The sequence below is a fragment of the Urocampus carinirostris genome, chromosome 6, assembly GCF_059441175.1.
Source record: "Urocampus carinirostris isolate Australia breed hairy pipefish chromosome 6, RoL_Ucar_1.0, whole genome shotgun sequence".
In the NCBI taxonomy this organism is placed as follows: Eukaryota; Metazoa; Chordata; class Actinopteri; order Syngnathiformes; family Syngnathidae; genus Urocampus; species Urocampus carinirostris.
In genome coordinates this window covers 22,711,556-22,726,422 of record NC_142354.1, presented here as the reverse complement: position 1 = coordinate 22,726,422, position 14,867 = coordinate 22,711,556, and the positions used below count along the sequence as shown (strand labels likewise).

General features: G+C 44.5%; 1 protein-coding gene and 1 pseudogene across 1 annotated transcript; one reads left to right on the top strand and one right to left on the bottom strand.

The window, feature by feature from the left end:
* The first annotated feature begins 8,946 nt into the window (after nt 1-8,946).
* LOC148364241 (SUZ RNA-binding domain-containing-like) lies at nt 8,947-14,245 on the top strand. The gene is made up of 4 exons (XM_088338324.1): nt 8,947-9,240; nt 10,965-11,014; nt 11,105-11,365; nt 12,522-14,245. Exons 1-4 carry the CDS (start codon nt 9,190-9,192, stop codon nt 12,628-12,630), a joined length of 471 nt encoding a protein of 156 aa, XP_088194450.1. The 5' UTR covers nt 8,947-9,189; the 3' UTR covers nt 12,631-14,245.
* Nucleotides 14,246-14,402: 157 nt separating this feature from the next.
* Nucleotides 14,403-14,557, bottom strand: LOC148364240 (U2 spliceosomal RNA; annotated as a pseudogene).
* Between the last annotated feature and the right edge of the window lie 310 nt (nt 14,558-14,867).

Below are 14,867 nucleotides of genomic sequence, written 5' to 3'. Positions count from 1 at the left end.
AACCTCTTAATTTTACCAACATTTTCCTCACCCGAAATTCAACGAACACATGAAGAATAAGATCAGAATCCACGATCTTTCTTCATTAGGTACGCTAGTCTTTCACTGATGGTGCTATTTGAAAGAGGAATTTGGGGTGATTAACCTTTGGCCGCTGTTCCAAGTATCTGTCAGGGACCAGAACAAGCACTCGGATCCAATAGCGTCAGTTAAAGGATTTATTTGGACAAGGTTCGGTGGAGCAGGCTTGGGACGTCGTCTCTTGGTAGCAGAAAGCCTCTTTGGACGATATGGCAACTCCGTGGTGAAAACGCGTGACGAGTAACGTAGCAGGTAAGTCGGTGGCCGGGACGGAAGAGTAGATCGTAAACTTTTAACAGACAAGGGTCAGGCAACGAGAATCAGACTTGGAATACACAAAGGGATCGTGGTACCTTGAATGTTGGAGGCTCACTCAGGGAAACGAGGAGTGCACTCGAACGTCCATCTCTGGACGCTGACAGCTTATGTAGAAAGCTTCCACCAATCAGGAAATCGCGTTCCAGCACACCAGCTGATTACCTCAGGTGGCTCCAGTTAGGTAATCACGACAGAACCCCCCCCTCAAGGGACGGCTCCAGAAGTCCCCCAGGGAAAAAAAGATAATCCAAACACGTCACATGGAAACACCGGTAATCCAAGGAACAAAAGTCACAGGCCAGTTACGAATAATCCAAAATACATCACCAATAATCCAAAATGGAAGGCCCAGAGGTCGTCCGATGAACCCCAGAAGGTCACCATCACACCAGCGATCCCCGGGGACGGATAATAAATCCGTTTGCAGCGCACAAAACAAACAAAAAAAAAATATCCACAGGTAAACTGAGAACAAACAGCACAGTACCTCAGAATTCTTCCGAGTGAATAGACACCCCTTCGTCCGCATCTGAAGGGGCGGTAGCGGGTGGGTCCGCCGGTGGAAGGGTAGCAGTGCCGGACCTACGACGACGACCACGGCGTGGCGCTGGTTGGTCAGGATGCAGTCGATGGAATTCTGCCACAAGAGATCGGTCCAGGATCTGCCTGCTGGGAATCCATGATCTCTCCTCCGGACCATATCCCTCCCAATCAACCAAGTACTGGAAGCCCCGACCCCTGCGTCGGGAGCGGAGCAGGCGGCGCACTGTATAGATAGGCTCCCCGTCCAAGGAGCGTGGAGCCGGGGGAGGAGGTGGAATGGGTGCCAACGGGCTCTGGCTGACGGGTTTGATTCGGGAGACATGAAACGTGGGGTGCACTCTCATAGATCTTGGTAGACGGAGACGGACTGCTGAGGAGTTGATAATTCTTACTATAGGAAACGGACCAAGATACCGAGGAGCCAGTTTCCTCGACTCAGCCTTCAGTGGAAGATCAGCTGATGCAAGCCACACCTTCTGGCCCACCTGGTAATTCGGAGCAGGACTCCTCCGTCGATTAGCCCCGACGGAATGAGCCTTGCTTGCCCGAAGGAGTGTGGCCCGAGCACGAGCCCAAGTTCGCCGACAACGGCGTGCGTTCGCCGTAGCTGACGGGCAGTTTACTTCCTCTTCTTGACTAGGGAACATAGGGGGTTGGTACCCATATACGCACTGGAAGGGGGACATTCCAGTGGAGGAGCTAACCAAGGAATTGTGAGCATACTCCACCCATGCCAATTGCCGAGCCCAAGACAACGGTTCACTAGAGACCATACAGCGAAGTGCCGTTTCCAAATCTTGGTTCACTCGCTCAGACTGACCATTGGATTGAGGGTGGAACCCCGATGAGAGGCTGACTGAGGCACCCAACAGACGACAGAACTCCTTCCAAAACACGGATGAGAATTGGGGACCCCGGTCAGAAACAATGTCCAGAGGGATGCCATGGAGGCGGAACACATGTTGCTGGACTATCAATGCAGTTTCCTTGGCGGAGGGGAGCTTTGGTAGTGCCACGAAATGGACCATCTTACTGAACCGGTCCACGATAGTTAGTACAGTCGTCATCCCCTCGGATACTGGCAACCCCGTCACAAAGTCCAAGGAGATGTGGGACCATGGGCGGCGGGGAACCGGAAGTGGATGTAACAGACCGGCCGGACGTTGGTGGGATGCTTTGTTCTGGGCGCACACTTGACAGGCGGAGACATATTCCCTAACGTCCTTGGCCATGGTAGGCCACCAGAAGCGTCGGGACAAGAAACTGTGAGTCCGAGCCGACCCCGGATGGCAAGAAAAGTGAGAATTGTGCCCCCATTGGAGGACCTCGGACCGTAAGGGTTCGGAGACGAATAGTCGACCCTCGGGACAGGAGCTGGGGCCCGCCTGATCGGGTAACGCCTCTCTGACTCGGGACTCGATATCCCAGGAAACTGCTGCCACCATACGGGAAGCTGGAAGGACCGTTGCGGGATCCTGAGGTGTTTCATTGGAATTCTGGAATTGCCGGGAGAGCGCGTCGGGCTTCACATTACGAGATCCGGGTCTGTAGGACAGAGTAAAGTTAAAGCGGGTGAAAAACAGGGCCCAACGTGACTGGCGAGGGTTGAGCCGCTTGGCCGATCTAATATATTCTAAGTTCTTGTGGTCAGTCCAAACTATGAACGGCACCGTTACCCCCTCCAACCAATGTCGCCATTCCTCCAGGGCTAGCTTGACGGCCAACAATTCACGATCCCCCACGTCGTAGTTGCGTTCGGCCGGGGACAACCGCCGGGAAAAGAAGGCGCACGGGTGCATCTTCTGGTCCTTGTCAGACCGCTGGGATAGGACAGCACCCACTCCCACATCTGAGGCGTCCACCTCCACCACCAGTTGGCGCGCAGGGTCAGGCACCTGGAGTATGGGGGCCGTAGAGAAATGAGTTTTTAGACGGTTGAAAGCTGCATTAGCCTCGGAAGACCACCGAAATGGCTCTTTAGGGCTGGTAAGAAGCGTGAGAGGAGCTGCCACCGAACTGTAGTTCCTGATGAACCTCCGGTAGAAATTGGCAAAACCAAGGAATTGTTGGAGTTTTTTCCGAGACTCAGGGACAGGCCAAGAGGTGACTGCTGATACCTTCGCAGGATCCATCTGAAGGGTCCCCTCCGCCACGATGTAGCCCAGGAACGAGACTGTCTTGGCGTGAAACTCGCACTTCTCTGCTTTGACAAATAAAGAGTTCTCTAGGAGACGACGGAGAACCAGCTGGACATGTTTTCGGTGTTCATCGAGGGACTTTGAGAAAATTAAGATATCGTCCAGATACACAAAAACAAAACGATTAAGCACATCTCGTAAAATGTCATTTATCAAGGATTGGAAAACGGCTGGAGCATTGGTTAATCCGAACGGCATTACCAGGTACTCGTAGTGACCGGTGGGTGTGTTGAATGCTGTCTTCCACTCATCACCCTCCCGGATACGGACTAAGTGGTAGGCGTTGCGCAGATCAAGTTTAGTGAAGATCGTGGCCCCCTGTAGAAGCTCAAATGCAGAGGCAAGCAGAGGCAAGGGATAGCGATTTTTAACCGTGATTTCATTAAGGCCCCGATAATCTATACAGGGCCGGAGTGACCCGTCCTTCTTTCCCACAAAAAAGAACCCCGCCCCTGCAGGAGAAGAGGAGGGTCGAATGATACCAGCCGCCAAGGCATCGGAAATGTACTCCTCCATGGCCTTCCTCTCGGGAATGGACAGGGAGTAGAGGCGGCCCCGAGGAGGAGCGGACCCAGGCAGGAGATCAATCGCGCAGTCATAAGGTCTATGAGGGGGCAAGGAAGAGGCCTTAGCTTTACTGAAGACCTCCCGTAGGTGGTGGTAACAGGCTGGGACCTTGGACAGATTGGGTGGGGCCCTCGTGGAAACAGGATGATTTGGGTAAGGAGCGGCTCGCAGACAGGTTTGGTGACAGTCCATGCCCCATTCAAGTATCGACCCAGTGCGCCAGTCGAAATGGGGGTTGTGTTGCACCAACCAAGGATGACCCAGAACAAGGGGTTGGTTAGGGGAGTGAAGTAAATGAAATCGGATCTTCTCTCTGTGATTTCCAGACAACTGTAGTTCTATGGGTTCAGTTATTTGGGATACGGTGCCTAATAGGTGACCATCCAAAGCCCGAGCTGATACCGGGTTAGGAAGGGTTTTAACAGGTATCCCCATCTTGTGTGCGAGTGACAAATCCAGGATATTTGTTTCGGCGCCAGAATCGATCAGGGCATGGAAGGGCTGAGATGAACCGGAAATAATGAGATTTGCCCGGAGAACAGGTCTATCAGTCTTGGGGGACGATACTAAAGCCGAGCTCAATCGGACGTCCCCTATATCCGACGAGCGTTGGCTTTTAACGGGCAATTGACCACCCTATGTCCCTGGCCGCCGCAGTAAAAACATAACCGTTCGGAACGCCTTCGCTGGCGCTCTTCGACGGAGAGAAAGGTGCGGTCCACCTCCATCATCTCATGAGGTGCGGTAGAAGTGGTTGGGGGGTTCGGTATCCTACTCATGTCTTGACTTTGCCTGGTGATGGATTGGCTGGGATCTTCTCTCTCTCGGCGTCTTGCCTGGACCCTACGGTCGATCCGGGCGGTCAGTTCGATAGCGTTGTCAAGAGTTACCGGAGGAGCGTGGGATACCAATTCGTCTTTGAGATAACCGGACAAGCTATGGAGGTAGGCGTCGACCAGCGCCTCTTCGTTCCAGTGACTCTGGGCTGCTAGAGTGCGGAAGTCAATGGCATAGTCGGCAATGGAGCGTCTCCCCTGGCGGATGTTCAAGATGGAACGAGCAGCATCGACTGATGAGGAACCAGAATCAAATACTTTAATCATTTCCTGGCTTAGCAAACTAAAAGAGGTGCATGCTGTCGCCCCTCGTTCGTATTCTGCCGTTCCCCAAAGGCGGGCTCTGCCAGTCAAATGATTTATTACATAGGCCACCTTCGTCTTTTCGTTCACAAAGGCTCGCGGTTGTAGATCAAAATTTAATCGGCAATTTATGAGAAAGGGGCGGATCTGGGCGGGCTCTCCACTGAATCTCTCTGGCGAACCTACTCGTGGTTCAACACTGCCGACCTGATCAGAAAGAGGCGGAACCGGATCTTGTGGTCGTGTTGCCGGGGAAGCTTCGCACTGTTGCTCAAAAAATTGTTGGTGACGTTGTACTTGCCGGACCAGTGTGGATACGTCATGGGCGATCTGTTGTACCGCGCCTTCGGTATGTAGTAGGCGCTGTAGCGCGGATTCCTGCTCGGCATTTCCGCATTTCTCGGAGGTGGGAAAAAATGACGCTGGATCCATTTTTTGGTTCGAGTGTTCTGTCAGGGACCAGAACAAGCACTCGGATCCAATAGCGTCAGTTAAAGGATTTATTTGGACAAGGTTCGGTGGAGCAGGCTTGGGACGTCGTCTCTTGGTAGCAGAAAGCCTCTTTGGACGATATGGCAACTCCGTGGTGAAAACGCGTGACGAGTAACGTAGCAGGTAAGTCGGTGGCCGGGACGGAAGAGTAGATCGTAAACTTTTAACAGACAAGGGTCAGGCAACGAGAATCAGACTTGGAATACACAAAGGGATCGTGGTACCTTGAATGTTGGAGGCTCACTCAGGGAAACGAGGAGTGCACTCGAACGTCCATCTCTGGACGCTGACAGCTTATGTAGAAAGCTTCCACCAATCAGGAAATCGCGTTCCAGCACACCAGCTGATTACCTCAGGTGGCTCCAGTTAGGTAATCACGACAGTATCAGATACGCCATCTTTAACCTAGCTGGCTTTACAAGTCGAGACCTGAGAATAACAGGCTTCTAACTAACATTGCAAATCCTGCAAATGTGAATTGTGTAAACCTGCAAGTTTACCACGAACTTATTGAAGTTCCCCAATGTATGTTAGATTAAGAATGCATACCTGTCAACCTCCACGGCTCCATGCCCATACAAACTGTCTTATTTTCCCGTAGAAAATACAAAATAATCGTACACTATATATATATTTTTCCGGAATGATGCATGATGGGAAATCCCCAGGCGGCAGACGCATGCGATTGACAAATTCACATTTTTCCGTACAGATTTCCATGTACGTCGTACTCGTCTTGAAATGCATAAAAAACGTACTATGTACGGCAAAACCGTACAGGTTGACAGGTATGAGAATGCAAGCATGCAAATCATATTAAACATTCTTATCTATGTTTTTGCCCGACATATTATGGATTGAAATATAAAGGAAGTATTTAATACAGTAACAATCACACGAGTATTTTACACACCACGAATAGCCCAAGCAATGTCACGTGATCATCTCCAGTCATTAATGGCCAATTGGGGCATATTATCGCATATAGACATAATGATTTGGTGTGTCTTGACCTCCGCGGCAGAGGTTCAGTCGAACCCCTGAAACTGACTCATTTAACCACCATCGAACCCAGGTTAAGAACCACTGTTCTAGATGATGGCGTGCATATTAGGTCCAAGTCTTGGTACAATGGCCCAGTATGCATGCACCATGCAACACACAGGCTCATCATTTTCCCTCAAGGACAACAGTAGAGGTCAACAAAACTCATAAACTGAAGAATTGGGGTCTCCAACATTTTTCAAGCAAAGAGCTATGGTTTGTTGCTAATTAGCGTAAAGGGTACCCAGATTTATATGCATTTCTGAAATAACTAGTCATGTTATTACTATACTGTTACTATGTCGTTACAAGGTTAATTATTGGAAGTACGGATAAATAGACTCAGTCTATCTACATCTAAAAATATATTTTTACAAGGAAATCACAATCTCCCAACACTGGTGAGCTATTTTCAGAATAGGTCCGTGGGAACTCTAAACCACCCTAGTGCCCGCTGGCACCACGTTGGAGACCTCTGCTATGGAACAATAGCCACAGCACCTGGATGTAAAACGCTCTTGAAGCTAGTAGATCGGCATTTTCTGAGCAAAGGCTCCAAGCAGGAACATACTGGTCAATTATAACAGAAAAATGACGGGCAAGTCAATGCAAAATTTTGTATGTTACCACCAGAAACTTAAAATCACATCTTAGACTGACAGCGAGCCAGTACAGGTCCGCAGGTTCAAGAGAGTTCTCCATTAGAGCCCCCGTGCTGTGGAATGCTCTTCCCACTGAGATTCAATCTGCAACCTCAGTGGAACTGTTTAAAGTTAGGCTTAAAACACACTTCTGTTCTATAGCTTATTTAATGACCTATATTTAAAGTTGACAATATCTATGTATTGTTTTTTTAATGCTACATCCTTTGCAACCCGGTCATCCTTTTTATTTCATTCTATGTTTATAGTATACATTAATTATTTTATATTTAATTTTTAATATTATTGTTTGTTAATGCAACATCCATTGCAGCCTGGTCATTCTGGAAGGGGGATTACCTCATGTTCGGTCCCTTCTCAAGGTTTCTTCATTTTCCTCATGTTGAGGTTTTTGAGTTTTTCCTTGGCCTCACATAGGTTTTAGATCAGGGGATGGTGTAATAATAGTCAATTGTTTTGCAACAATCTGTGGTCTGTGCAGCCATTTGAGACTCCTTGTGATTAAGGGCAACACACATAAACATGACTTGACTTAAATTCCGGATTACATGATCAAAATCTCTTATCCTAGTCAAAAGCCTCACTGCAGCATTTTGCACCTGATGCCATATTTTGATGCGAGACATCAGGAGACCAGAGAGCAATGTACAGTGGGACCTCGCTACTTTGCGCTTTGACGTTTGCTGATTCAGAGCTTCGCGGGCCTAAAAAAAAAATAATAATAAAATAAAATAATTTTAAAAAATAAATAAAATTAAAAAAATATATATTTTTTTTTAAGCATTTTTGAAGGGGCGTCGCTACTTCGTGGTTCCATGTTAGCGGGTTTAGAGCTTCGCAGATCTAAAAAAAATAATAATAATAAAATAAAATAATTTAAAAAAAATATATATATATATATATATATATATTTTTTTTTTTTTTTTTTTAAGGTGTGCCGCTACTTTGTGGTTTTCCACTTATCGCGGGTGGTTTTGGTCCCCATTAACTGCGATAACCCAGGTCCCACTGTATTACAGAAATCGAGACGATTAACAAACGTCACTCATAAGTGTGTCTAAGCGTAGAACTAAACACTTACATAGAGGTTGTAAATCATACATGTATTTCAAGTCAAGTTTGCACTGGAATACTTTCTGAGCTCCCTGATCTTCTTTCAGGAGTAGTTGAATTGTTTTCTTCACATAAAAGCTCTATTGACTCACTCAGGAATGAGTTTAATGCTACCCTGGCTAGTGTCCTGGATTCCGTGGCGCCCCTACGACTTGAATCACGACCTAAAACGACCTGATTTTTAATTTTTTTATTATTAAGAATATGTACAGAATGATATAACGAAGCACATGAACAATATAACATGTTTAACTACATAAATAAATTCGTTTGAAAAAAAATATGGTGTAAGGTTTTTTTTTTTAATTATTTTGTAAGGGAAAATACGAGAGTTTGTAAGGGCATGGAGCCCTGGAGATTGACAGGTATGTAACTAAGACCAGGATTATAAAAAAGACTAGACAGCGTGCGAGTACGACCGACTGCCGTTTCGATTACTGCGATGCTGCGTTCAAACCCGTAGTTTATCTCGCTATTATGTTTTTTAAAAAGTACTTTTGAGTACATTTACATCGAAATTGTAATATTTATATACAAAGTCTCTCAGCTAACCCCATATATGGAGCTGTGTTTTTTTCCCGTAAGCCATTTTCAAAGAACAATTACAAGCCAATCTTGTTTTTTTGTTTATGTTTTTTGTTTTTAATTTATATTGACTACGTGAACACTCCGCCCCTTAGTTTGAAAAACAAAAACAAAAACAGAAAATTTTAAAAAAAGCGAATCTTTGAAATGTCGCTTAGAGGTTACACTGAGAAGGTTTAACTGAGAGAGGCACTCAAATATCTCTAATGCCCAGTGGACGTGACGCCAGACCGAAGGGAGAGCCGAGGCACCACCGCAACCAGGAAGGGTTGCCTTCTGGTGAACATTGCCCTCCGGAAAAAATAAGAGACTGGGCATTGCTATTAAACTATTCATAGCACAGATATAAATCTCGCCGAATATACTGCACGGTTGATCGTCGCAGCGAGATGGGAGGCTGTTAGCTGGTGTGGAGGAGCCAAAACTGGGCGGTTGTAGGCTGCTAAAATGGAGGATGAAGAGGTTGCAGATAACTGGGAGGAAGCGGCAGACAGTGGGGTAAGAAATCTCCCTTTGCCACGCACGCATTTACTTGATCACTTTGGAGTGATCTATGAGTTTAGGTATCGTCGGGATGAGTTATGTTATAGTAAAATACGCGCATCATAACTAACCAGTCTGTGACTTCTGAACAGGCCCCACTGTCTACGGACTATCTGAGTCATCAGGAAATGTAATTTTCAAGCATATGTGGGATTTTTGTCCCCGTTTATTTGTGTGCGGCCTATGCACGGTGGTACTATTCGAATGTATGTATAAATAGACGCTGTATATAGGCGAGAGTGCATTAATAGAACGTCATGATCGCGTGGCTATAATTAGTCATGGTAACATTAGTCCGTTAGTGTAAGAGGATTGGCAGTTGTTGATTACTATGGTTTTACTCGTTCAAACAAGTTCCTAGTTTTTTTTCGAATGATTTGATCATGTTTGTTAAGTTGCTAATATCTATTTGCCGCGGGAGCTGTGAATGACGTCACTTCCGTGGTTCCCGTTGAGACGGAAATCCAAGATGGATGCTTCCTTGTCCCTAAATTGCTGTATGCGTGTTTTCGTTTCCCCCTTTCTATTTTTACTTTGGATTAGTAGTTATTGGAACATCATTACAACTACTATAGAGTCAACCTTCTTACCAAACCCCGAATACAATTGCCCCCCATAATAATAATGTCAAATTTGGAGCGATAATACTCATTATCCACACAACTCCGTGCCTATTTACTCACAGCAAGCCAGACTATGTAGAGTAAAAATAAAATAACTCGTGTTATTAAGTGTATTTTATTTACCAAACCAACTACTCAAACAATTCTTTCAACATCTTCCTTCAAGACGATATCGGTCCAGCCAAATAGTAATAATAATGATGATAATAATGATGATAATTCCTGCAAGAAGATTGTTATACAGCGTACACAATTTGGACTGATAGGAAAACGAATGAAATACAGCGAGAATGTCTTAATTTGACAGGTATGTTCTCTGCAAAAAGCAAATTTCTGCTTGTCCGAATCCTCAGCAATATGAACATTCAAAGTCCCTCGAGTGTTGCTTTCTAATAATTTGTTTTTCCATTTTTATTTTTTATAACTTATTTAGCCTATCCAAAGAAACACCACACTGCCAAAATGGTACCTGTTTGCAATATGTATCTTAAGACAATTGCACAATACTGAACTTTTAAACACACAAAGGTTTTGTGCAGGTGGTCCGTTCATGTATGATTTTTATTACACTCCTCAATTCAATACCGGGAGGACAATTACAAGATTTGTTTTTCTAATACCAATTATTTAGTAAATGTACCAGTCGTGGAAAAAGGGAATGTTGTAAGACTATGGTTAAATTGTCATTAATGTTTGAGTTTTACAGTTATATCTGTTTGACTAATTAAATCATCACGTTATTCCTTCAGTTATAATTAATACATGTATTTGGATTTCCCTTAGTTTCATTCTTTCCAAAAGCCATTTCTCTCTTTCTCTCTTTCTTTCTCTCTTAAGCTTAACACTGGTCATCATATTTTTAATTGCCTCTACCACACACAAACCATTTGTTTTGTATAAGACAAGGCCCAGAATATGTTCTGTCATTTAGTTTTATTGTACTTAAAACAAAAAAAGTCAGCAAAACTGCTCTGTTCCAGCGTTTTCTTAACCCGATTCAAACACACAAAGAGACATAGAAATATCTCACCCCAACACTGTGCTCTATATTTTCAGGAAATAGAGAGAAGACTTGAGGCAAAGCTGAAAATAACCCAGCAGGCAAAGTAATCACAGTAACCAAGTCGAAAATGTAGATATTCGTTTTTTAGAAAATGATGTTTAAACTGTTTTTGCAAATATTTTTATCTGTGCAGGAAGTTGAATTCAAGTTCACCTGTGAGAACTGCGATTGTAATCCAAGATGAATCTCTTCCTGCAGCACCACCCCCACAAATCCGAATTTTAAAGCGTCCATCAAACAACGGTACTGCGGGAAATCCCGCGTCTTCGTCTCGACCTTCCCAGCACATGAAGTCTTTGGCACAGCGTGAGGCTGAGTACGCTGAGGCTCGAAGAAGGATTCTGGGTAGTGCTTCTTCAGATGAAACGCCTCAGGACAATCCAGGCCAAGACAGGTAAGAGCTTTAATCAAAATGCAATACTTTATAGAAGCTTGATTTGTTGTAGTATCAAGATCGTATCCAGAATTTCCTGTATCTTGAACAAATGTTCCCCTTAAGAAATAACTGAAAAACAATTAATTCGTTCCTGTACTCCCTAAATCATCCACGTGAGCCTTACATAGCTATAAAACACATCTTACTGACCACTAAAAACAAATTAAAATAATAACTAAACATAAAAAAATACCATAAAAAGACTGATAAGATGATCCTAACGAAATAAAATGCCAGTTTATTATAAGCAGTGTAACAATTGTGTGGGCGTGTTGTGGGGGAAGAGTGGTGGTTGCCAGAACGAGTCACGGAGATCGCATACCTATCAATTTAAACGTTATCTCTGTTTTTCGACTATTACCAATTCTATAAACTGAGTACCAATTGAGGGGATTATGTCTTAATAGTCTGTAATAATAGTTTGATATAGTCTTTGATCTGTGCAGCCCTTTGACACTGTGATTAAGGGCTATACAAATAAACATGACTTGACTATATGGGCAAAAATAAGACCAATCTCGTCTTGCCAATTTCGGTTTCAATTCCAATCGTCTCTGTCGCAAAATGTCTCAAAGGACTCCACAGGCCACAGATTATTTCAAACTACAGACTATTATTACACCATCCCCTGATCTGAAACCTACATGCGGTCAAGGAAAAACTCAAACCCTCAACCTGAGGGAAAATAAACCTTGAGAAGGGCCCACACCATTCCAGGCTGCAATAGATGTTCTATTGGGTAGAAGTACATAAAACATAGTGAACATAAAAAAAACCAACATAAGTAATATGTAAAATTGTCCAAAAAGTCCATGACAGCAATAACGCAGATTCCCATCTCAGCCTGCTGGTCAGTGCAGATGATGACATCTTTCAGGTCATTGTGTGGGTCTGCTGACTCATCCCAATACTTCTCTCTCCTTAATTTCACCACCAACCAGGCCGCTAAAAAGGAGAGGCGTGGATGGAGAACGCTCTCAAGCCTGCAGATTTCTTTTTGGCTCTTGGAGTCAGAAGTAGACCAGCATTTTCCGAGCAGAGGCTCCGTAGAGGAACATGGGGAGACATTTTGGTTATTGTCAAAATTATTTATGCTTATTTTTTTTTTCTGTAGGTCAAGTCGTACATCTGCGCAACCTCCAGAAACGGTTCGCCCCAACAATCATGTCATCCGCCAGCCCACCGGGCCTGACGGCACCCCAGGTTTCCGACTCGGCAGATAAACTCGTTAGGCCAAACGTCTTCTCAAGCGCAGTGTGCGATATCAAGAGCAGAGTGGTGCGTGAACATTCGACAAAACGAAGACAACCAACAAACTCGCCCATCCTCTCCTCGACCCAACTTAATAGGAAGGTCCCTGCCATCTGCCTTGCCTTTCCCCCATGTGGAACTATAAGTCGAGCCGCGTCCTCGCCTGTTTTACGCTATAAAGGGACTTTGGCCTAACATCCCTAAACACTGTGATACTTTGCTATACCATGAGGTGCCCTTCGACTCTTACTCGTTCGCAGGCAGGTGCCAGGACGGGAGGCGTCTTTCCCTCCCGGGTGTCTGTCCCTTCAGGGTGAACGAAGTAAGTCAGCCCGTCTGAGCTGGCCCGTTTAGAAGGTCGTGGCCGCGGGCCCGCCGGTCAGTCGGGTTCAGGCGGTCGAGTATTTGCGTTAACTGTAGTATCGGGCACTGGACAGAAAGTCAAGGTTTTCATTTCCTTTATATCAGTGGTCGGCAACCATCGGGCCATGAACCTCATGAAAAGAGCCATATATGGCCCACGAGCCTTAGGTTCCTGATCTCGACATTTTTTTTTACCCAAAAATAAACTCAAAGCTTGCTTGTGCTTTGGTAAATCTCGTGTGCTACATTATGATATTATCACATTTGAGCAATGATTGATCAGTTTCACATAAACCACCAACCACGTTTGCTCGGCATTGGACCCAGCAGGGATCAAACCTGGATAGCGGTGATGAAATGCTGCAGATGACACCGGAAAAGGCATTAGATTTTATCTCCACATCACAATATTTTTACTCAGCGTTCCACATTGTCTCGCCATTTGTTTATATTGAAGGTTCGCATGGTTGGTCAATTGTTGTTTTACAAGGTTGTAATGGAGTATAATGGGAATGAGTTCTGCCAAAACATTAATTGACTTATCAAGAATACAAAAAGGCACGACGACGTGGTGCCATGAGTCAAAATGGTGTGATGATGAGATAAAATCTACTGCATTTTTTCCCTTGTTGTTTAGATCCCTTCAGGTGCAGTGATAATACAGTGGATTTAGGCTAATGGTTAATGTTATTGTACTGTTATTTTTACTAAAGTTACTAGTGGGCCAGCCGCGAGAATACTGTCAGACATTAAACAGGTCCGTGGTACAGAAAATGTTGCCGACCACTGCTTTATTCTATCTAATTTTAATTTCAACACAGAAGGGTCTAAAAGGCGTAGCCCCCCACTAACACCCCTCCCCCCAATGCTCACATGGCTAAAACAAATGAAGGTTACATTTTTAAGCAATAATAAAATCAGTTTCCCTTTTTATTTTATTTTGATAGGGGGGCAGAGATATTACAGTGTTGTGCTTTATCAAGGAATTCCATTCAAAATTACTATATTTTACGCACTATTAGGCGCACTGGACTATCGGGCGCACCCTCCAAATATGGTATTTTGTGTCTTTTCTTTCAAACATAAGGTGTATTGGATTAAAAGACACGTGGAATTAAAACTACAAAATAGATTTAGGTTCCAACAAACATAGAAGTTGCCGTTATTGTGCATTAATTGTTTAGTCAGAACATATCACTGACCAAAATTGCATAACATTGGATGCAACAGGGGGGGTTTTAAGGGTTATTGATCTTTCTTCGTTATTCATTATCCATTATCGGTCAGTTCTTAATACGCTACAAAGCCTAGGAGCCGGGACATTTACTCTCAGCCAAAAGGCCAAGCTAAGGTCCTAGCCCTATAGCCTTGCTGCGATCATTGCAAATGCACCGTTCCCGGAGGTACTGCAATACCGGGCCGATGCGTGGAGTGGACAGAGCAAGCTCTTATTCCATCTCCGGAATGCAAAAATCAAAGGCCAAGCTAAGGCTAAGCTAAGGTTCTAGCATTAAAGCCTTGCTAAGGCCAAGCTAAGGACCTAGCTTTTTTTTTGGTTTGAACAAATTTATTGACACTAAAAACAGAAAACAATCATGACAATCTCAACAGCAATTAAGCACATTCACAATATTATATTCCAATATTACGTTTTTAACAGCAAACACAAAGTGAGGTTTGAACAAACCTTCTCGAAAATCAAACATATTCACAATTTCATTATATAACATCTTTGTTATTGTCAATAGATCCGTCCAGGCCAAGCATATTTCAAACCCATATTTGATCCTTATCCACTTGGGATACTATTGACACAGATATGAGGTTTTATCTCATCATCACACTT